Source organism: Anastrepha ludens, chromosome 5 (assembly GCF_028408465.1).
Source record: "Anastrepha ludens isolate Willacy chromosome 5, idAnaLude1.1, whole genome shotgun sequence".
Lineage (NCBI taxonomy): Eukaryota > Metazoa > Arthropoda > Insecta > Diptera > Tephritidae > Anastrepha > Anastrepha ludens.
The window spans coordinates 120,725,232-120,751,253 of NC_071501.1; the positions used below are offsets into that span (position 1 = coordinate 120,725,232).

Below are 26,022 nucleotides of genomic sequence, written 5' to 3' on the forward strand. Positions count from 1 at the left end.
TCAGTCCGTGGATCGGTGCTCGTTACTATTCCTATAGATATTTTAAAACATTTAACTTTAATTTAATGAAATATTATAAACATATGTATGTATGCTTTATTGAGGTTCTTACTAGCACAATTTTTCACTGCACATTTCATGTTTTCTTATTTTTCACTTATACGAGTACACTTTCACGAATTATCTTATTTTTGCGTAAATATTCACTAAAACGTTTTTTACCGTTTCTTCTTATTAACGCACATTTCAAAGAAGAAACGAATATTCATAAACATCAACAATAACCGCAATCATGGGCAATGTGACCAGATCTCTGAGAAGACTTTAGTGCTAATGAAAATTTTTTTACTCTTATAAAATTTGATAATTTGAAAGTGCAAATTTAATTTTTGGCTCCATTTAAGGTTATGCAAAAATATTAAATGCCCCTCTCTCAACTCTTCTTAAGATTGAAAGCCTTTTTACACATTTTAAAAAGCCTTTGAATATTTATTGAATGCGAATTAAAACCATAGAGGTGTAATCGTTTCTTCCGGTCATCAATCCTTAGTGAAACATAGGGCATTAAGAGTTATATTCATTGTAAAAATAAACAACAAAATACCAGAAAATACTAAAGAAACCATACTGACATTTTTACAAAGAGAGTACCTTATCTAGTTACATAACCTCAAATATAGCAAATAAGTCATTCCCTTAACAAAAGAGTCTCGCTTAAAAAAACCTCATAAATTAAATTGTACATAAGCTTGACACATTTATTTAAAAAAACGCACATTTTAAAGACAATTTGTCTCGCATACAAAGTTCTTTAAGTGATTCAATAAAAATTTGTTGGTTTATTTTCTTTGAATAGGCATTTTAATGCGTTTTTATATCCAAAGCTAGGCAACACTGCAGTAGCGAGAGAGAGATTTGACTGCCGAAAGCAGAAGAACACCAACAACACCTGCACTCGCGGGCAATGCCACCAGATGTTAAAAAAAAGTAAAGCTAAATAAAACTGTGTGAATTGTTGAAATAATTATTAAAAAATGTATATTTTACAAAATTATAAACATGACATTTTAATTAGAACAACTAGAAAAATGTCATGAAGAAAGAACTAAAACTCCGAGACACAAAATAATAAAAATAACAAAAACAAAATGATAAATCGAGTTACGAAAATGGTAATCTGGCCATACTGGAGCTAAAATCACGTAACTAGTTGTCAAATTCGCTGAGCGCAAAGTATCGGGACCACGATGGGCGCCATCTCATTATTCTTTGCATCATGAGCTGCCATGTCACTTGTGCATTCGGCAGCCGAATTCTGTGCGATCATTTCTCATGTACGAGTATTCTCAAACTCGTTCAATCACTCATTGCTCATGCAGCAACATGAGTGAAGGCTGTCTTGATTTGTTTTCATATATCACTAACATAATCTTATTGCCAGCCGAAGTCTGCACGATAATTTCACACATATTCACAAACTTGCACAAACACATATTCACCCACTCGTTCAATCAGTCATTGTTCAGACGGTAACGAAGTGTCATTGGTGAATTTTTTTCCCTAGCACAATCTAAGGTTTTTCATAAACAAATTGCTTCGTGACCACAAGTTAAGGATGATAGATACCAGGTGTGCTCGTTAGGTATGGTGAAAAAAAACATTTGAGGAAAACTTTGGATTCAATGTCATTCGTTTAGTGTTTCACAAAATTTAGCTTTAGCTTAGTGAAACACAATACGAATGACGTCGCCATATCTGTCAAATTCGCTCAGAGCCAAATAACGGTCTGCTAGGTAGTAGACCTCTAAAACTCTTTTCATCATGACCACAAGTGGTATCAGCCCTATAGCTAATACTGTCAGATTCGCTTAGAGGCAAATAACGGTCTGCTAAGAAGTTCGCCTTTGAAATCTTTTCAGTCTATCCGTAGTCTAAAAAAATTAGGCACTTTTTAAATTTTTTTTTTACTACTTACCCGTGCCACCAACGCTTTGAAAATTATGATTTAATGCCAATGGGAAACATTTACTTTTCCGTAAATTTGGTGTAAAATTTTTACAGATCTGTAATATTTAATCTCCTTTTTTAGTTTTCTCTCACTAAAAAAAATATTTTTTTTTTGACTCTTAATTTGCACTTTTTATCTCTAGTTGGTATTTCCTGTATTTGTATTTCGAGCCTCTTAAAGTCTAGTTTGGAAATGTGTGCTCTCGAGAGGCAGGCCTCAACAGTAGTCCTTGACTTGAAGTCTCAGTGGCCTACTAATACCTTTTTAACATTTGATGCAACGTTACTTCGAGGTTTTGAGCTCATGATCATTTATGCCCTGCAGGATTATAAAAATATATTTTTATTTCTAATATCAAAAATTCAAATAAATTCGGTCATTGAAAACAATAAAATTGCAGCATAAATAATTTTTCACCACAACCAAAATATCTACAAATTTAACTTAAATTTTTAAAGACAAAATAAATTTTACGTGCACTCCCAATACATACAAATACACACCAAATTCGTTACATATCAGTAGTATGTATATTCCGGGCTACAACGCAATATCAAAAATATTAAAATTTTAATATTTTTATCATTTTAACTCAAAAATTTAACATTTTTACCATTTAACTCATTTTTTTAACTTACAGTTACTCAAAATTTTAACATTTTTTAACATTTAACTCATTTTTTTAGCTTATATTATCTCAAAAAAAAAGTTAAAAATTTTGAATTGGGTCGATTTAGTCCACCCCTAAATTATAGTTACTCTTAGTTAATATTTTTAAGATATTAAAGATATCTATTTTTGATGTACTAGTAATCAATATTTAGGTTGGTACAGTTAAAATTTTGATGTGGGTCGATTTAGTCCACCCCTAAATTATAGTTACTCGTAGTTAATATTTTTAAGATATTAAAGATATCTATTTTTGATGTACTAGTAATCAATATTTAGGTTGGTACAGTTAAAATTTTGAGTTGGGTCGATGATAATTTTAAATATTGATTACAAAATATTTAAAGTAATCTATTCAAACAAAAATAAAAAAAAAGTTAAAAATTTTGAGTTGGGTCGATGATAATTTTAAATATTGATTACAAAATATTTAAAGTAATCTATTCAAACAAAAATAAAAAAAAAGTTAAAAATTTTGAGTTGGGTCGATTATTATTGATTGATAATTTTAAATATTTATTACAAAATATTTAAAGTAATCTATTCAAACAAAAATAAAAAAAAAGTTAAAAATTTTGAGTTGGGTCGATGATAATTTTAAATATTGATTACAAAATATTTAAAGTAATCTATTCAAACAAAAATAAAAAAAAAGTTAAAAATTTTGAGTTGGGTCGATGATAATTTTAAATATTGATTACAAAATATTTAAAGTAATCTATTCAAACAAAAATAAAAAAAAAAGTTAAAAATTTTGAGTTGGGTCGATGATAATTTTAAATATTGATTACAAAATATTTAAAGTAATCTATTCAAACAAAAATAAAAAAAAAAGTTAAAAATTTTGAGTTGGGTCGATGATAATTTTAAATATTGATTACAAAATATTTAAAGTAATCTATTCAAACAAAAATAAAAAAAAAAGTTAAAAATTTTGAGTTGGGTCGATGATAATTTTAAATATTTATTACAAAATATTTAAAGTAATCTATTCAAAAAAAAAAAAAAAACAAAAAAGGATACATTTATTTTTTAAAGTACCTTTCAAAAAAAACGACGAACTCCTCAAAACAAGAGTCTTTGAGTCAGATTTGAACTTGCAACAAAATTATTGTTATAATTCCAACTGCTTAACCAACTCATCTAAACATCATATTCTAAAGTAATGCAATTACAGCTGAGTAGTATGCAAAGCAAGCTTGCTCACAATCTATAAATAGAATAAGCATAAGCACAAACCAAAAAAAATGAAATACTGTTGAATACGAGTCACAAACTGCAAGATAAGCATAATATTTGATAAGCTTTTATACATCAACACATGTTTCGACTCTGTCGAAACCGTTTGACTTTGTCAAACATGGTTACAAGTGCAGTATGTATTTAGCGTTAGAAGAGGGTGGACGCAAAAAAAATTGAAACTTCAAATTTGAACTCTTTGAAGTTCAAATTTATAAAATTTACCCAATATTGGTTCATAATTTAAATCTCTTATTAAATATGTTATTGGATTAGATGGATAAATTTTACTAATATAAAATATTTCTCGAGTCCAATTATTTTTATATTTGTTTTCAAATTGTTTTTTATGTGATTGAATTCTTACTTTTTCTCCAATTTTAAAAACTGGTTTTTCTAAATTGTTTCTATTAATTTTAAAACAATTATCAAAAATTAATTGTTCATTTTTTTCATTTACTTCACAAGGTTTCATACCAATAGTTCTATGTACATCTTTGTAATTATATTCATATAATATTTTATCAATTACATCAATCCAATTAGTATTTTTCTGAATTTCAAATCGTATTTTTAGTTTTTCATTAATGGTTCTATTAAATCTTTCTACAATTGATGATTTCTTTTCACTAAATGTTTGATACATGTTAATATTGTATTTATCTAAAACTTCTTGGAAATGTTTATTTAAAAATTCTTTACCAGAATCTGTATGAAGTAATTTTGGTGCACAACCTGCTTTTTTAATAATATTTAAAAATGCTTCAGAAGTTGTTTTTCCATCTTTCTTTTTTAATGGTTCTATATAAGCAAATTTAGAAAATGTATCAATTACATTAAGCATATATTTGTATCCTCTATTAATTCTAACATTAACTGTTGTCATAATTAGTAAATCTGCTGCCCATAGTTCATTTATGCCTTTAGTAATAATTTTTCTTCTTTCAAAATTTTTTCTTACTGGTTTATGCAACTCTTTTGCTATTTTAAAATCATTATTTTTAGTATAAATAAATTCATCTTTATCCATTTCAAAAATATTTAAAATTTATTTTAATTAAATAACAATGATATCAGATAAAGTTTTAAAAGAATATATTAAAACACAAAAAGACTTAAAAAATAAACTTCAACAATTTAATTTAAACAAAGTAATAAAACAAGAAAAAATTAATGAAGATCTTCAAGCAATTATTGAACCATTAAATCAATCAGTTATTAATGTTCACAATTTAAATGATAGCTTTAAAAATTTAATAGTAGATTTAAATCAATCAAATCAATCATATAAAAAAACAATAGATGGACATTCACAAAGTGAATATGTTTCAACGGAGTCCAAACCGTTTGACAATAATATGAATTTACAAACTAATGAATTTAACGAAAAGCAACTATCACCAATTAGAAAAACAAACAAACAAAAATTAGTTGAAAGTACACCAACAACTAGCACAGGTTCACGGAGCGAACAGTTGACTCCATCAACATCAAAAGACGCTCTTTTGCGTAGTGCAAATGAAACGTTATCTACACCAGTACAATTTATTTCCGAAAAAATTGGAAATATGGCAATGAAATATTTAAATTTAAATAATTCTGATATGAAATTATGTGACAATATTTTTGGTCTAAGATCTGAAGATGGAAAAGATTTATGGATTGGTAATACTGAAGTAAAAATTAGTAATAATGATATTATTTTAAGTAATAAAACTTATAATGGAACAAAAGGGTTATGGGAATTAATAACTTTAAAAGAACCATCAACAGCTGTAACAAATAATGATTTACAAAATTATGAAGAAATTATATTATCAACATATGCTTACATGCAAAATAATGACAAAAGTTCTAAACGTATTAAATCTAGCGTTGGAAATAAATATATGAATTTTATTAGACCAATATTGATTAAAAATAAAATTATAAAAGAAAAAGTAGGATCTGGTTTAAATTCAAAAAATAATCTTTCAAAATCATTACAAAATTTTAAAATTAAAACTAGTTTACCTACTGAATATGTTCGTTTTGCGAATCGTTCACAATGTGAACGTGTTTATTGGAATGATATTAATGAATTAAAAGATAGATTAAATTTGTTAATAGGCGAGTATAATGCAGGAAATGATAGTCCAGAAATACATAATGAAATTATGAATATTATTGAGGAACTAAGAGAAGAAAATATGTTGACTCTCTCCGAAGGAAACGTATTAACTGTTTAATTAAATTACATATAAATTTAAATAAATTAAAAAATTTTTTTCTAATAAATGGGAATTGATAAGTTTGGACAAAAATCTTTTTCAGAAATAAATTCATCTAATGAATATTCTCTTAATAGAATAATATCATTAGAAAATGAAGTTGAAGAAATTCGTTCAAATAGTGATCAAATGAAAGATATTATTAGTAAATTAATGGAATTAATCAACTACTTCAAAAAGAAGTTGAAAAACAAGAACAAGATAATGTGGTAGCTTTTGGTGTTGTATATAAAGAAATAGAACAATTAGAAAATAATTTAAATCAAGATATTATTAACATAACTAAACAAGTAGATTTTATAGAAACAAATATTGAAAATTTTAAAAACAGTTTAGAAAAACAATTGGATAGTTATTCGGAAAAACAAATTTTAATTGATAATTATCTTAAAGATTTAGTTTTACAAAATAAAGACAATATTAATCAAAATAATATTACTAAACAAAATGATGAAACTAATAATAAGATTGATAAAAGTATTCAAGTAGATGAATATATAAAACAATTAAATATTGAAGAAAGTGAAACAGATATTCAAGAAAGTAAACTACAAATTGAAACAAATATAATTCAAAAATAATTTAAAAAATTCATACATATATAAATGATAAACAAAAATAATAAATCAAAATAAAAATTCAAATATTCAACATCGTTGAAATATGTTCACATCATATTTCATTTGAAATTAAAAAAAAAAACTTAATCTAATATAATTAATAATTTAATGTATAGTAAAAAGGAGGGGGTTCGTTTTAGTTACCTACATTTCCTATTTCATAATGTCCCCAGGGTAATTTGTAAGTCTTATTTAACTTATCGTTATCATTATTATTCAACTTTTTATTGAAATAAAACTTATCATCATAGGGTGACAATCCTATTTTATTCTCTTCTGTAGTATATAGTTTATTATCATATGATCTAATATTATGAACAGTTTCATTTTTATTTTTTAAATTAATTAAACAATTCTTATAATCTTCAATTGTTAACTTTTTAATATTATTTTTCTTTATTCCTTTACAAACTTTTTTATCACAAACATCGGTCTTAAATGCATACATTTTACTTCTAAGTCCACAAAATTCTCTAATTGGTATTCCATTATATTCATCTTTAAATTTTCCTGGTACTTTTTTATTAATATTAGATTTTAAATCTTCAATTGGAAAATTATCTATATAATCACTGGTATCATAATTATCTAGATCATCTTTCATTTCAGAATAAATATCAAAATCATCACCAATATATTTACCTTCAAAATAAAGAATAAATGAATCAGTATCTGTTCCTAATAATTTCATTCTATTACCATATTTAGTTTTAAGTTGTACATACATTTTAAACATTAATAATTTTGATAAATCTAAAATATTTTGACCTCCAAAGATAGGTTTATTTAATTTAATATTAGAATTTTTACCAAACACTACACACATATTATGATCTATTATTTTTCTTGATTGATATGTATTTCTACTTATTAGTTTTCTCATAATTTTTTCAGTTTTAACTATTCTAACATTAAGTCTATTTCTAACATTTTCCATTTGTTTACCATATACACTATTATTCATAAGTTTGAAAAAATCTTTTTCAAAATCGTTTTTAGCTTCTTTTCTAAGTGTTGTATTTTTTTCAATATAATTTTTTAACCATGCTTCTTGTCTACATTTAATACCTCTATGAATTTTAGTTAAAATTACACCATTATTTAAATATTCTTTTAATAATCTTATATCAATTATATAATTTTTCTTTGGTAACAACGTACACATTAATTTTTTAATTTTATCATTTGGTTTACTACCAATCCCTTTATTAATTAAGTCTGTTTGATTTGGTGATAAATCTTCAAATTGTGGAACATAATGATGAGGTGCTGGAGCATAATCATTATAAAAGTTGTGTAATTCCGGAGGAATACTTATATCAACTTCTAATGTATATCCAATATTATTATCATCAAAATTATTATTTAAAATATTATTAACATTACAAAAGTATTTAATTTCATCTTCATTTAACCATTCATGATTACCAACACTTAATTTTTGTGACATGGCCCATCCATATAAATTATTTGCATCTAAATATAAAATATAACTTGTTAATTTTTTAGAATCGTATATACCTTTAAGAGAAGCTTCCTCTTTACTTAATTTATAAACTTGTTCTACAATATCAGCATGTTCACTCTGTGAACCGTTGACTATGTCAACATGTTCCTTTCGGTAACCGTTGACATGGTCAATATGTTCACTCTGTGAACCGTTGACAGAGTCAACGTAATAATAACAATTATTAGCTTTAGCATAGTTATGTGCAATTTGTGATATTCCACCTCTAGTTCCACTTTCATAAAATTCATACATATCTTGATCTGTTAATAATTCTAATTTTTGTTTGGTTAATTTTAAAGCAGATGAATTACTTAAATGTGGTGAACTTATATAATGTATAGGATCTAAATTATAATTTTTAAAACATTCTTTTCTAAAATTATCAAATACATCACTTAAAAGTATAACATCTAATTTCAAATACCAGTTATGATAGTCTCTAAATGTTTTACAATTAAAATGTTTCCAAAATTTATTTGCAAATTTATAATCGTTAATATTAATATTTCCATTTAATGATGAATTAAAATTTTCAAGATTTGGAAATTCTGTTATACTTAATTTTTTATAATCATCAATAAATTCATATGGATATACACCTTTTCTAAGTAAATAACATTTATTTTTTAATGATAGATTTTTAAAAATATTATTAAAGTTTTCTAAATGATCAAAATTAATAGGTTTTATATTTTTAGTATTACAAACTGAACAAATACTACAAGCATATATTTTATTCTCAGTATTTTTACTAACTTTATAAGATACATAATCCATTTTTCTTATTTTCTTACATGTTACACAATATATATCATTAACATCTAATAAATTTTTAACAGCTTTATCTAATGAAGTATTTATAAATTCCATTGAATCTATAAATCTTAATTCTATTTTTTCGACAACTGTATATAATTCTAAATCTGTTGAATTACAATTACGACAAGTGTTTCTTGTCTTTAAATTATATTGATATTTACATTTTTCATTTTTACATTTTAAATATTTAGTTTCACCTACAATAACTGGTTTTTTAATTTGTTTAAATTTTTCAGTACTCGTTGCTAGAACACTAGTTTCAGTTTCAGGATGAAATTCATCTAAATATTTTAGAAATAATTTTGAATCATAACCTTTTAAATTATGAATAATAATTGGTAAAAATTTTGGCATCTTTAACTTTAGATTACATTTATTACATAAAGCCATTCTATATTTACCAGTTGTATGGTCATGATCCCAACATTTTTTATTTTCTTCAGAAAATGGAATATCACAAATTTCACAATTGTTAGTATTATCAAACTTTAATATCGATTCTTTATCCTGAATTATATTATTCAATTTTCTTACTTCATAATAATCTTTAGCATATTTTATTAAATTATCTAAGAATGATTTCAATAGCACTTTTCTATTAGAAGTATTCTTTGAAATATATTGTTTGTTATAAGTGTTATAAATACCATAACTATTTGGAATGTGTTCATGAAGTAATATTGTATTTTTACATTTGCCAGATTTTTTTTTATTAATTTTTTCCAAAGTACATTCAAAATCAGCATATAAAGTATATGGATGAAATAATTCTGCACCATTAGATTTATATTTTAAAATATTTTCACCCTCTTTAGGTAACTTTATATTTTGTATTATATTTATTATTATCATCTTTTAATAAATAACATGTTTTTATATGTTCTTCTAATTCATCAGATTTTTCAAAATGTTTAAAACATTTATTACAAATATGTAGATGTTCATGCTGATGATGAATTTTACCACTTAAAAATCCAGATAAATTTTTAAGTGGTACAAAGTGAGATTTGTATGTTTCTTCTGTAATATTTTCTTCTATATATATAATATTAACATGTTTTTTTGGCAAACCATTAACGAAATTACGAAAAGAGTTACTTTTATACATTAATTGAATTTGGTAATATTCATCATCATTTTTTTCTGAATCATAATGATAAAAATTCATGGTAATATTAAAATAATCTTCTAATTTTTTAACATTTTCTTCATTAATTATAAATGGAAATTCTAAATTTAGATTTTTAAATTTATCATCATTTTCTAAATCTTCAAGATATTTTTTATATTTTGTTGGTCTTTGAGGATCTTTAACAATTTCATCTTGATGAATAGAATATAAAATACAATATAAAATACATTTATTATCAGTATTTTTAATATTAACACAATTTCTATTAGTAAATGGAATATATGATCCAGCAAGAATTTGAGACTTATCTCTACTAATATGTGTTTTTACTATTCTAACAAAGCTAGCTGTAGATCCTTTTGTACATTTTTCTGAGAATTTATTATTTATTTCCTCTATCATTAAATAAAATTCTTTTGTATAGTTTAATTTATTAACATAATGTATTTCTGATCTATACCAATATTCATAACTTTCTTTAATTTTATTAGTTTTTTTATCAATAATCACAATATTTACCGCTGTTCCTAAAGACACTTTAAAATTACTATATTTTTTAAAACCTTTGAAAAAATATTTGAAACAATTTCTTTTTATTAATTCTAAATGCTTTTCAATATCAAATTCTTCATTATTTGTAAACTCTAAATCAGCAACCATATTGTTAAAACATGAACCATTTAATTGTTTTTCTTGAATATCAATAATATCAAAATCATAATCATCAAAATTTTGAAATATATTTTGAATAACATCATTATTATGCTTTTCTATTAAAACACTTATTATGTTTAATAAACTATTTTTATTTTTATTGTACCAATATTTTGGCAATTGAAAAATATGTTTATTTGCTCTAATATATTTTTTTAGATTTTTTAAATTTTTGGATTTCAATTCTTTAATATTAAATGAATTCATTTTTATTTATTTGATATTTTTACTTAATTTTTCCTTATTTATATAGAAAAATTTTTTTTAATAATTTAACTTCGCACCTCAAACATTTTAATACTTTAAATTGTGATGTAAATACTAATTAAATTTATTTAACTTAATTAGAAATTAATTTTTATCAGAATTTTTTTCATTATTTTCTTTATTATTAATATATTTAATATGAAATTGAGATTTTAAATGACGTTGTTTATGTGGAAGAGTATAATTTACACCACATTCACACTCTACGTTTGTAGTTCTACTTGGTAATGAGTTACGATATGCGAATTTTTGATTGTAACATTTTTTACAATACCCCTTATTCAAATTAGAAATAGTTGTTTCTTCTAAGCATGAAAAACATATTTTTTTACCATCTATAATAGATAAACATATTTTTTCACCATTTATTATTTTATGATATAATCTTTGTTTTGGTATGTTTCCTTCGTGAATGGTTTCTTTTGAAAACATAATTTCACTCATTATTTCCAATTTATTAACAAATATTTTTTTTAAATTTATGTTAACTTTGTTAACTATTTTCTTCGAAAATATCAATTTACATTTCTAATATTTAATCTTATACTAATTTTTTCTTTTCTAAAATCAATGAAATTATTATCCTGATCAACAATATAAATAGTTATATTTCTAATAGTATTTGTATTTACTGGATAGTATATTAAATTTTTAGGTATTTCATTTATTTTTTCACCAGGTTTATCATTAATAAAAAATTCATGAATAATATTTGTTTGTTTATTATTTTCATAACTACCTCCTACAATATTACATTTTATTCTAATAGAATTAACATTCATAATATTTACTGGTAAATCAGATGATACTAATGTATTAGGTTGAATAATTTGTTCACTAAATCCTAGTAATGAAGCTATGGAATTTTTTTGTGTAAAATCAATAATATAATTACTTTTAATTTCAACTTTTAATGTTGTCATATTTGGTTTAATAGTAATACCCTTTATTTTCTCTTTTATAAAATTGTTTATATCATTTATTTCATATGAACCAGTTGGGAATGTAATTATTTTGTTAACACTGTTAATTGTATGTAAATTATCTTGTGAATCATTTCCTTCGAAAATATGTTCACTTTGTGAACCAATGACAGAGTCAACATAATGTAAAATATTATTTTTCAATTTTTCAGATATGTTCGGTATAGAATTATAAGTAGAAAAATTAAGCAAACACATTTCAAAATCATGTTTATTATCTAAAATTATTGGTTCATCAAAATTACATGAAATTATTGAAGTATTTCCATCTAATGATATAGTCGGCATTATTTAATTAAGTAAAAATTTTAAACATAGATGACCACAAATTATTTCATTTATTTCTTGATCAATATTATTATTAAAAATTACAGTATTTTCATTAGTTTTGAAATATTTTTCTATTAATATTGGTAATTTATTTATAGCAAAGGAATCATAGTAAAAAATATGATTATTATATTTTTTATATGCTACCCAGTGTGTACCATTACCATCATTATTATCTAAATTTATTATTCCACATTCTTTATCTTTTATCTTTTTTGGTAATCTATCTTTCATGAATACACCCCTAAAATTTGCTATATTAAATTTTCTAGCATATTTTTTTAAATCATAATTACTTAATGGTTTAATTGGAATTAATTCAAAATCAAATTTTTTTTAAGTAACATACCATTACCAGATTTTTTAAGTAACATACCATTACCAGATTTTATATTTTTTTCTTCTAATGCTTTATTATGACGTATTTTTTCTTCTAATAATTTATCGTTAGTTTTTTTATCATTATATGCTCTATATAATGTTGTTCCTGCAGTAACTGCAGCTCCTATTGCTGGAATAAGTGGTAATAGTGCTGGTAAAAATCCGCCAATTTTTTCATTATTAAAACTTTGTAACTGAGACATAGATAATTTTAATATAAAAATTTTAAAAGTAGTTTTATTATTATCTAAATGTTTTTTTATTGAATTAATTTGTTTTCTAGTTAATGGTAAATATGTTTCATTCATTACACTTTCTTTAGTTCTTTGTAATTGAATTGGTTCTAATTTTATAGTAATATCTGTTTTATTTTTCATAGCATCATAAACTTGTTTTTGTTGATCCTCATTTAGAGATATTGGATATTTAATATATCGTCCACATTTTGGAATAAAATTAATTTCATTTTCATTTGTATTATGTTCACTTTGTGAACCGTTAACAGAGTCAACATTTATCAATTCTTCAGTTAATGAATTGTGAGTTGTTAAACCCATACCCATTTTTCTTTTAAATTTCATAGCATTAGTAGTTAAATATGCATTTACTTTTTCTGATAAACTAGCATCTTTTGCTGAAACTCTTGACCATGCTTTATCTTCTAAAATTTTATCAGCTTCATGTCTTTTCTTTATATCGTTACTTTTAGAATATGCAATATCATGTTCTTTAGCTGCTTCATCTAATTTATTAATTGGATGTATATCTTTTTCAAGTTTTAATTCAAGATTAGTACCAGGTCCTAAATAATTATACCCTGGAGAATGTAATTCAAATGGAAGATTATTTATAAGATTATTTATAATACCACTACCATAATATCGCACCATTTATTATAATAGAAAATGTGATGTATTTATTTATTTATTTGGATAATTATTAATCATGAACTGAAGGTAAACTTGAAATATCATCATCAACTTTTTTATTAATATTAGACAATTCGTTTTTATTTTTCTTATTTATTTTAGTTACATTCTTTAAAAGTTCCTCTGTTAAACTATTTGATTTAGTCTGTCGAGAATTGTATTCATTTGTCGAGAATTGTCGAGAATTGTCTTCTTTTGTCGAGAATTGTCGAGAATTGTCTTCATTTTTAGTGTTTTTGCTAATAATTTCAATACCAAGTAATTTAAGTCCATTATTAAGAGAATCGCGTGAAATATGATTTTGTTCGCAAAATTTTACTTTAGTTAATTTTAAAGTACTAGCTTGTTCTAAATAATTAATAGCTAAATTTCTTTCTCTAATTTGTTTAAGTTCATTAGCATTTTTTGGAATATGAATATTTTTTGAATTTCTAAAACTTTTTGTTTTCCCTTGTAGTGATACAAGTGGTGAAACAGTTTTAGTAGAAGGGCTTGGATGATTGTATAAATTAGTTATATTCTTATACATTTTATTAATTTTAATTTATTTATAAAAAAATTTTTTAAAATAATTATATTTTTCTTAGTGTTTCAATATAAAAAAATATTAAAAATTTTTATTATAATAAATGTCGAATATACATACAATTGAAGAATTTAAAACAAATACTGATGTGCCTATCTTGAAATTAAGAGGATCTAGTATAAAACTATTAAATAAAGAAGAAATAGAAAAAGAGGTTAAACAAACACAAGAATTTATTAGGCAACATAAATCTCAGTTTAATAATAGAAGTGGTTTTGTTCAATGTTTAAATGATGCACTTAAAAATAATGATCATGTATGGCATGAATATGCTGTTTGTATTATGAAAAGTGTTAAAAATATTAAAGATTATAATATTGAATTACATTCAGAATCAAATAAAATATTAGTAAATGAATTATTAAATGAGAAAGCTATATTAGAATTTAGTTTAATGAGTTATGAAGAAATTATTGGCAAATTAAATGATGATATGTATGAGTTACAAGTAAATTATGATATTCTTGAATCAGAACATAATAACCTTATAAATAGCATTGAAAAAAAAAACGCTGCATTAGCTGAAAAATATAAGAACAATTTTATTAAAAGACAAAAAGCTATTGAAGAATCTAAAACAATGAAGATTGGACTAGTAAATAAAAAAATTACAACACAAAAACTCAATGATTTATTGAAAAGTGTAAGTAAAATGAAATAAAAAAAAAAATATTGTTAATAAATGAATACTTGTGTTAATATTATTCCATATCAAAATAATTGTATATCACAGTTATACATAATTGATGCTAATAATAAATATAATGGAGGATGTAGATGTGTCATAATGGATCCGTCTTTATTAAAATTAATTTCTATTGTAATTTTTATTGTAATTGCAATTCTTATATTTTATGCAATATATTTAGATATACAAAAAAAGGTAATTGAAAATGAATGTAAAAAGATTAACAAAAAAAAAAAAATATTAAAAATATTTAATAGGACTATGAATAAGTTCGTGCGGTTTTACAACAGATGGCGTAACTTGATTATTATTCCATCGATCCACATTTCCAAACATTCATTGGAGAGCTACTGTCGTAAGGCACAAACGTCAGTATAAGTTTTTTATTTGAAGCGTAAACAACAATATTTTTACCACACTTGAAAATGTCGAATTTCGTGCCAAATAATGTGTTTTTGCGGGGAATTCTTCTTCATTATTTTAATATGAAGAAAAAAGCAGCCGAAAGTCATCGTATCTTGGTGGAAGTTTATGGTGAGCATGCTCTATCTGAGCGAACGTGCCAGAAGTGGTTTGCACGCTTTAAAAGTGGTGATTTTGGCTTGGAAGACGAAGAACGCGAGGGTGCGCCGCCAAAGTTCATGGATACCGAATTGGAGGAATTGCTCGATCAAGATCCGGCTCAAACGCAAGAAGAGGTTGCAAAAACTTTGGGAGTTGATCAATTAACCATTTCCAAACGTTTAAAAGCCATGGGAATGATCCGAAAGGTAGGCCATTGGGTGCCGTATGAATTGAAGCCAAGAGACGTTGAACGCCGTTTTATGGCATGCGAACAACTGCTTCAACGGCACAAAAGAAAGGGTTTTTTGCATCGAATTGTGACTGGCGATGAAAAGTGGGTCCATTACGACAATCCAAAACGTCGGGCAACGTATGGATACCCTGGCCATGCTTCAACATCGACGTCGGCGCAGAATATTCATGGCCTGAAGGTTATGCTGTGTATCTGGTGGGACCAGCTGGGTGTTGTGTATTATGAGCTACTGAAACCGAATGAAACGATTACGGGGGATGTCTACCGACGACAATTGATGCGTTTGAGCCGAGCACTGCGAGAAAAACGGCCGCAATACGCCGATAGACACGACAAAGTTATTTTGCAACATGACAATGCTCGGCCACATGTTGCACAAGTGGTCAAAACATACTTAGAAACGCTCAAATGGGATGTCCTACCCCACCCGCCGTATACTCCAGACCTTGCGCCATCCGATTACTATCTCTTCCGATCGATGCAACATGGCCTGGCTGACCAGCACTTCCGTAATTACGATGAAGTCAAAAAATGGATCGATTCGTGGATTGCGGCAAAACCGACCGAATTTTTCACAAAGGGAATCCGTGAATTGCCAGAAAGATGGGAAAAAGTAGTAGTAAGCGATGGACAATATTTTGAATATTAAATTTGTAACCATTTTACGTCAATAAAGTTTCAAATTTCGAAAAAAACCGCACGAACTTATTCATAGTCCTATTAGGATTTTTTCTATTGCATTAAATGAATAATTGTAAAAACAATTTTGATAAAAATAATCAATTATCAAAAATAGATTTTATTATTTCAAATGGAATAGATAAAATAATGCAAAATGAATACATTTCAATGGTACTAATTATTATTCTATTAATAATGTTTTTTTATAATTTGATAAGACAATTAAATACAAGACTACAATTATTTTAAACATAGGTTTCGACCTAGTTAAAACATATTAGTAAATTTTTAATAATATTTTTTAGTTAAATAAATGAAAGAAGAAAAAGGTATCGAATCTTATGACTTTTATGAACATTTGCCATCTAATTCTACACTATTAAATGAATATGGAAGACCAATAGAAATAAATATTAATAATCAAGACATTAAAACGTTACCATCAAAAAGTTTACTTAATATTAGAGGTCAAATTATTGCTAAAGATAAAGATGGTAAAATATTAGATAAACTTAATCCTGATAAAATAAATTTTGTGAATAATGGTATAATAAATCTGTTTAGTAAAATTACATATTTTATTAATTCAGTTGAAATTGATAAAATTGAAAATCCTGGAATAACAACAACAATTAAAGGCTTAGCATCATTTTCTAATGATTTATCATTAAATAATGCTGGTTGGCAAATTGTAAATAAAGGTAGTGTTTGTAATAAGAAAGGTTATTTTTCTGTTAGCATTCCATTGTGTATATTAATTGGGTTTTTTGATGATTACAAAAATTTCATTTTTAGAATTAATCAAAAATTAGAATTAATAAGATCAAATGATGATACAAATTGTTTAATTATTGATAGTAGTTTAAGTGATCATACTTTTTCTATTGATATTAATCAAATTATATGGAGAATGCCTCATGTTAAATTTTCAGTTGAAGTTGATCATGAAATTAATAAAAAAATTTCAAATAATACAAACTTTCAAATGTATTTTAGAAATTGGAGATACTATTGTACTACTGCAATTCCAGCTGTAAAGACTTATACCTGGAATATAACATCATCTAGTGCTAAACCTAGATATTTTCTTATTGCATTTCAAACATTAAGAAATCAGAATAATTATAAAGACAATAGTAAATTTGACCATTGTAATTTAGAAAATGTTGTAGTTAAATTAAATACAAATAGATATCCAAACTATGATATGCAACTATCTATTAATCAAAATAAATTTGATACATTATATAATATGTTTCTAGATTTTAAAAATTCATATTATGGTTCTAGTATAAATAATTTACCAATAGTTAATTATGATACATTTTTAAAAGAATATCCAATAATATGCATTGATACATCTAAACAGAATGAGGTAATTAAAGAGGCTGCTATTGATATTAAAATTGAATTTAAATGGACAGAAGATTTTCCATCAAATACAGTCGTTCACTGTTTAATTATTAGTGATGATAGTTATTCATATAATCCACTAACAAATCAAGTGATGCATGTTTGACTTGTTTTTTTTTAATTTTTATAAAATTTAAATTAACTAAAAATTAATTGAAATAAATATGTAATTAATTATATTAATAGATTAAAAAAATTTGTCTAAAATTCTAAATTATGGATGGTCATTTAAAAGTTACTAAATTAGATAATAAAATTAAATTAACTATTCAAAATTTTGATACTCATAAACCAATAAAAAGATTAAATGAAATATTTCCGAATATTATTAGAGCAATTATTTGTGGACCAAGTAATTGCGGAAAAACAAATGTATTATTAAATATATTATCAAAGATTTATTATTCTGATATAATAATTTGTTCAAAAACTTGCTATCAAGAAAAATATAAATTTTTAGAAGATATGATAATTCAATTCAATAAATTGTGTGTTAAAAATGATTTGGAATCTAAAGATATAAAATGTTTATCAATTCAATCTCTACCAACACCTGAAAATATTAAACCATATTCTGTAATAATATTTGACGATATCTCTACAGAACAACAAGATAATATTTCCAATTATTTTGCTTATGGTAGACACAATAACATTTCTTGTTTTTATTTATGTCAAACATATTCAAAAATTCCTAAACAATTGATAAGAGATAATGCAAACTATATAATTTTATTTAAACAAGACAAGACTAATCTGAAACACATATTTAATGACCATTGTAATGATATTGATTATGATATTTTAAAAAATATGTGTATTCAATGTTGGAAAGAACAGTTTGGATTTTTAGTAATTGACAAAGAACAAGAAAAAAATGATGGTAGATATAAAAAAATGTTTGAATTTTTCTTTACAATATAAAAAAATGTTTGAATTTTTGTTTAAATAAGATTTTTATTTTTTATTATATCCAGCTATTTTGGAAATCTTTATATTTTTCATTTTTTTCATCAAAAACTATATCTAATATTTTTCTATATTTATATAATCCATCAATGGTTATATCTAAATTTTGCAATTTTTGGTATTGTGTTACCAAAAAGCCTATATAACGTAATTTACAAGCATAGCTTTCGCTTATCTTAAATTTTTTATATATATCTTTCATAGTTGTATATTTACATTTTACACCAATTTTTTATAACCTTTTTCTAATTGCAATTTTCTTGCATATTCTTCTAAAATTAATCCTATTGTACAATTTATATAAAAAGTATTTTTCTTATTTTGTAATAATAATTTATTAATTTTATATAATTTTGTAATATTATCATCAATACTATCTTTTTGTAAATTTTGTATAAATTCATTATCAATTTTAAAATCTAAACCAGTTGGTTTAGATTGGTTTACACGTTTTGATTCCAATAATTCTTTTAAATCGATGAAATCAAATTCTCTTTTATCTTTCTTATAATTTTTTTTATCTTTTTTATCCATAAACATATTATCCAAAAAATTTTTATATTTTTCATTTTTTAATTTTAGGCCATTGCCTTCAAATATATATTTTTCTTTTAGTTGATTAAAAGAAGAAATACGTTTTTCTATACAAAAACTGGTGAAGGTTTCAAGATCTTTAAAAAATTTTTCCCCTTCTTCATCAAATCCATCCTTGCTTTCATCGAAATCCATACTTTCTTCTGAAACAAATAAATAAATTAATAAAAACTTAAAAAATTACAAAAAAAAAAACTTACCAGCCATAGTTATAAAATCTTTTTGTTTTGTTTTTTTTTTTGCGTCCACCCTCTTCTAACGCTAAATACATACTGCACTTGTAACCATGTTTGACAAAGTCAAACGGTTTCGACAGAGTCGAAACATGTGTTGATGTATAAAAGCTTATCAAATATTATGCTTATCTTGCAGTTTGTGACTCATGTTGACTCCGTCAACGGTTCACAAAGTGAACATATTCAACAGTATTTCTTTTTTTTTTTGGTTTGTGCTTATGCTTATTCTATTTATAGATTGTGAGCAATGTTGATAAGATCAGCATTGCTTGCTTTGCATACTACTCAGCTGTAATTACATTACTTCAGAATATGATGTTTAGATGAGTTGGTTAAGCAGTTGGAATTATAACAATAATTTTGTTGCAAGTTCAAATCTGACTCAAAGACTCTTGTTTTGAGGAGTTCGTCGTTTTTTTTGAAAGGTACTTTAAAAAATAAATGTATCCTTTTTTGTTTTTTTTTTTTTTTTGAATAGATTACTTTAAATATTTTGTAATAAATATTTAAAATTATCATCGACCCAACTCAAAATTTTTAACTTTTTTTTTTATTTTTGTTTGAATAGATTACTTTAAATATTTTGTAATCAATATTTAAAATTATCATCGACCCAACTCAAAATTTTTAACTTTTTTTTTTATTTTTGTTTGAATAGATTACTTTAAATATTTTGTAATCAATATTTAAAATTATCATCGACCCAACTCAAAATTTTTAACTTTTTTTTTATTTTTGTTTGAATAGATTACTTTAAATATTTTGTAATCAATATTTAAAATTATCATCGACCCAACTCAAAATTTTTAACTTTTTTTTTATTTTTGTTTGAATAGATTACTTTAAATATTTTGTAATAAATATTTAAAATTATCAATCAATAATAATCGACCCAACTCAAAATTTTTAACTTTTTTTTTATTTTTGTTTGAATAGATTACTTTAAATATTTTGTAATCAATATTTAAAATTATCATCGACCCAACTCAAAATTTTTAACTTTTTTTTTATTTTTGTTTGAATAGATTACTTTAAATATTTTGTAATCAATATTTAAAATTATCATCGACCCAACTCAAAATTTTAACTGTACCAACCTAAATATTGATTACTAGTACATCAAAAATAGATATCTTTAATATCTTAAAAATATTAACTACGAGTAACTATAATTTAGGGGTGGACTAAATCGACCCACATCAAAATTTTAACTGTACCAACCTAAATATTGATTACTAGTACATCAAAAATAGATATCTTTAATATCTTAAAAATATTAACTAAGAGTAACTATAATTTAGGGGTGGACTAAATCGACCCAATTCAAAATTTTTAACTTTTTTTTTGAGATAATATAAGCTAAAAAAATGAGTTAAATGTTAAAAAATGTTAAAATTTTGAGTAACTGTAAGTTAAAAAAATGAGTTAAATGGTAAAAATGTTAAATTTTTGAGTTAAAATGATAAAAATATTAAAATTTTAATATTTTTGATATTGCGTTGTAGCCCGGAATATACATACTACTCATATCTATTTGACCAACTGCGCTCACGATCTGCTTCAGCGCCTGATAACCCCAGCGCAGCGTAAATACTCTACTGCGAAGCCGCACTTGTAATTGCAACTGCAAACAGCTTTTGCCTTTCCAACTACCAAATGGCTTTTTCTAATTGCTTTTCGATTTGATTTCGTTGCCTATTGACCTTTTTGTATTTAAGTTTTGCATTTCCTATTCATTTTTTATTTCTCTTCTCTTTGCAAACTGACCCAACTTCAACACATCAACGACGTGCCGCTGAAAACAAACTTACGGTGCGCCCTGTTTGCGTGTTTGTGCTTAGCTGAATGGACTGTCGCCTAACAGTTTGTTGCTTAAACTAACAAAAACTCGTACATTCATTCGAAAAACAACAACAATTACTACCTCAGTATCTGTCATATATCTTCTTACCTATATAGCGAACTTATACTGCCAACACTATCGAACATGCCTGCCACAGCCACTGCTATATCCTCCACACCTTTGGCTGTACCGGCAGCGGCCAATTCGCAACTCACTGCCATCAGCGAAATCAGTGAACTGCATCAATTGCGTGATTTATACCGTCGTGATTGGCCTGCCCACTGTGTGGGCTACTATTGTCTGAGCAATTTCATTGACTGGGTGGAAAATCGTCAGCAGCTGAGCTCAGTGGCGGATATGAAAAATCTACAGATTTTCACACTGGACAGCGATTGGCATAGCGATGGACTTTTTCTGATTGTGGTAAGTAATTTGGCAGTAACTATAGTGCAAATATGTATGTTTGGCAATGTATGTTGTAAAAGCATCTGTACATGCGCATACACATATAGCCTAGGTAGGAATAATTGGCAGTGTCTAACTGTATTTTTGCTTTTTGACGAAAGTTAGTTTAGGATGTGATTTCGGCGAGTATCTCACTTTCATCCTGCCAGCATGTGAAGTAATCATGGCAGGTGCCACACGGCCTTCTGACGTGACTGCCAACTGGCTAGTGTCAAGTAAGAAAATCAGGCCAAGTGTGTTTGGCTGCTTTTTATTTCATGCGCCAACTATAATCCAGCCGCTGTTAACGTAGATGTTGGAGTCAATATAGTCACTGTTTATAATTTTTGGTAGCAGTTCATTCTTCGTTTCAGTTAAAAAAAGTAATCCCTCTGTGGCTAACTTATCGCCATCTTTTTCAGCAAAGTGGTTTCGATGGCCTAAATTAGGTATACTGAGAGTTTATTGTAGACGCTAAGCTTTGCATTCATGACTACCGTTCTGGAGTGCATAGGTTCGAAACTCCGTGTATGAAACATAAAATTGCCCGCCTCTCGTCAGGCAATGGCAAACCTCCGAGTGTATTTCTGCCATGGAAAAGCTGCTCATAAAAAACCATTTGCCGTTCGGAACAACATCAAAACACACGCCACAAATAGGAGGAAGAGCTCGGCCAAACACCTAACAGAAGAGTACGCGCCAACTATTTATTTATTTATTGAAACTTTGCTTAACCAGTCTCGAGTTGGTTGTTAAATATCTGAGCGCTAGACTAACGAGTGAAAATTAATATGCGCTCGTTTGAATACGAAAGAGTTTACTAGACTTCAAAAAACGGCAAACTTCCCCCATAGAAGGTCCTATAAAATTTGCCGGAAGGAAAAAACTTTACGCTCATCGTCGGATTATTCAAATCATCTATTCCCATCCAATCTTGGTGAAAGAAAACCATCAGGAAAAATCATGGGAATACACTTAGCTGAGGTTTAAAGTATTAAGTGTAAAAATACTATAAAACTGGATCCTGTTTATTAGAGTTTACTTAAATAGCTATTTTTCAACTTTTAAAATTTTTAACTAAATAAATAAATAAATTGGGGGGTTCAATTTATCGGTTTTTCTAAGACTTAATGGTTTCCATATAAGCAGAAATTATTCTTCGTTTATTAAAGAAAATAGTATAAATAGTATATCTATGCTAAAAGGAAAGTTAAAATCCAATTTCTGTACGAAACTGTTAACTCACAAAAGTTATTCGGTGATCCCTCTTTTATATATAAAGTAACAGCTGTGGCTCTGCCTGCCCCTAGAAGCATAGGTATTACCAGAGAATGTTAATGAAAAGAGAAGACGCAAATGTTAAATAACATTTTTTCGAGCACTAAATTGAGGATTCGCTATTAAGGGATTGCAGATTTTCATTAGCATTCGCTGTTATATGTAAGCGTTTACATTTTACATTCACATGTAATTCGACTGTCACTGTTGAAATAACATGTTCTCTTAAGCCAGTAAGCTGAGTTGATTCAGTTATTAAAGAGCGTCACAAAAGTTGATACAACAACAATTGAATACGAACTTGTGCATTAAAGTGCAGTATTTAACGACAGTTAAGACTCGGTGGAATTAGGTTATAATTATTATAATTATTATGAAATATTTCTCAAGATTATTGTTAGAGAATAAAGAGAGTGAGTGGATTTGGTAGTGAGTCGGAACCACAAATTTATTTTAAAGTCTCATACAAGTCATGCAACTGTAATGATACCACAAAATATAATATAAGTGGTAATTTGAATATTTTTATGAGAAATATAGGCCCAGCTGATGCCTTCGATTAAATTGCGGAAGTAGTCTTAAAAAGTTGGAAAGAATAAAATGGAGGTTTGCACTTCGCTCTTAAAATATTTTGTCATCATCGAAACCCTATTCCCTCTGTAAATCTAGGATGGAAACAAGGACGATAGATTGCCAGGTTTGCTATTTAGCTATGATGAAAAAGAAAACTGTGAGGAGAACTTTGGCTGCCACCTCACTTGGGAGATTCGGCAGCTGAATTCTGCTCGATCATTTCACACACTTGTTCAATTAGTCGCTTTTCAGATAGCAACGAAATGTCATTGGTTAATTTTTATCGCATTTCTCCAACACAATCTCAGTTTTTTTAAACACACCACAAGTAACGTCAGCCCATCAGCTGATTCTGTCAAATTCGCTGAGAGCCGAATAACGATTTGCTAAAAAGCACACTTGTTTCACCATGGGATGGAGGTGGGCTAGGTTGAACGTGAGGGCCTTTCTTCTAGTCGTACCAGGACAAAAGATTTCCGCCTTTATCTCGTTAGGGCACCGCATTCAAGAAGCAAGTGTAGTGGAGCTTCTGCGGATAGATCGCAAAATCGAGAGAAGTTGTTCAATCATATCGAAAGCCTGTGCAGATGCCAGCGCAGCCTGCAGTGGTTAGTCCGAATGCCAGCTGTATTCTCAGTTTATCCTTAGAGTGGTTTATGAAATGTTTAAATATCTTTTGATTAGGCGCTACCAGTTAGGACTTAGAGAGAAAAAAATTAATCCAAGATATTTTAGTTGATAGGTTGCATGATTAATATAAAGATTTTAAACTAGGTAGTGGTTCAAATAATCTGCTAAAAAATCATCATTTTTATTTTATTTGAAAATGTCTTTTCGCGGCAACTAATTTAATAATTTCATACCTTTCCACAGGATCGCTATCAGCTCTTTGTAAACTCTCTGTTGGCCAGCGAGGACAGTGAACGTCTAACCAAAGCAATCAGTCTACTCAACTGGACTTGGCCAGGCTACAAAGTTAGCTCTTTTCGTGAACGTCATCGTCTCTCAGTGCTGAGTGTAGTACGCGACAAGAAATTAACAACAGAGTACGACAGCCTGACTGTTATGTACTACAAGCCCAGCGCGGAAGTACTGCAGTTACCAATAAGGTACGTATGTATGGATTTATATAGGTTAACTCTGTGCAGATGGATTAGCGCTTCTATGTATATGAATGCGTGATTGCAGCTGTTCCGCCAACTACGTGCTACGCCCTTTAAACGCCGCAACTGATGCTGAGGAAATCGATACACTCTGGCCCAATCGTCATCAGGGCTCCCTATTTTTGATTAAACGTCTCATCGAATGGAATGCGAATATCGGCGTTTACACCGCAGACACCGACGAGCTTGTTGCATGGTGCTTGCGGTAAGTTGATGCTTGCACGAATATAGTTGTACCAATGTACAATTATTTATATATATACTTTTTTTAATTTCCCTTTTCTTCGTTCCACCAGCCTTCAGGGTGGTTTTCTCGGTGCACTGCAAGTGAAAGAAAATCACAAGCGTCGCGGTTTGGGTAGCCTGGTGGCTGCGGCTACTGCGCAACGCATAGCAGAGCAGGGCGATGATGTAATGGCGTTGGTGAACAAGAATAATAGTGCCTCACGTGGCATGTTCGACAAGCTGGGATTCAAAGTTGTCGATAACTGCTACTGGCTGCGAACATTGCCCACCCAGAATGTGGAGATCCCTTGGCCAGATGGCGAGTAAAGGATAGAGCGTTTAAGCGATTTAAATGAATAGAATTTTAGTGAAATATGAAATAAATGCATTAACTTGTAAATAGTGAATGAACTTTAAGCTGATATCGTCTGCTTATTTATTTCATGAGATTGACGATTATTGTGGTGCAAAGCCATGATTTATTTTCCCATAGTTTTTTTTAATTAATTTTAATTTTCCAATGATCTTCATTTATCGTATAATTTTATTTTTATTATTTTTTTAATACTAATAAATTTAAAAAAAAATTTTGTTCAATTTTTTTGTTTTTGTTTTTTAAATCCATAATTCTTTTACAAGTT

At 26.7% G+C, this 26,022-nt stretch overlaps 1 protein-coding gene across 4 annotated transcripts in view; it reads left to right on the forward strand.

Moving 5' to 3' along the window:
* Positions 1 to 25,803, forward strand: part of LOC128865292 (uncharacterized) — a 44,691-nt gene extending 18,888 nt beyond the window's left edge. For 2 of the 4 annotated variants that reach the window (XM_054105462.1, XM_054105463.1), the window contains exons 2-5: positions 21,697 to 22,121; positions 24,867 to 25,102; positions 25,182 to 25,361; positions 25,453 to 25,803. In XM_054105462.1, the coding sequence (XP_053961437.1) occupies positions 21,843 to 22,121; positions 24,867 to 25,102; positions 25,182 to 25,361; positions 25,453 to 25,708 (951 nt within the window). In that variant the 5' untranslated portion in view covers positions 21,697 to 21,842 and the 3' untranslated portion in view covers positions 25,709 to 25,803. The remainder of the gene's footprint in view (positions 1 to 21,696; positions 22,122 to 24,866; positions 25,103 to 25,181; positions 25,362 to 25,452) is intronic. The other 2 variants (XM_054105466.1, XM_054105464.1) reach the window with 1 other exon arrangement.
* The last annotated feature ends 219 nt before the right edge of the window (positions 25,804 to 26,022 follow it).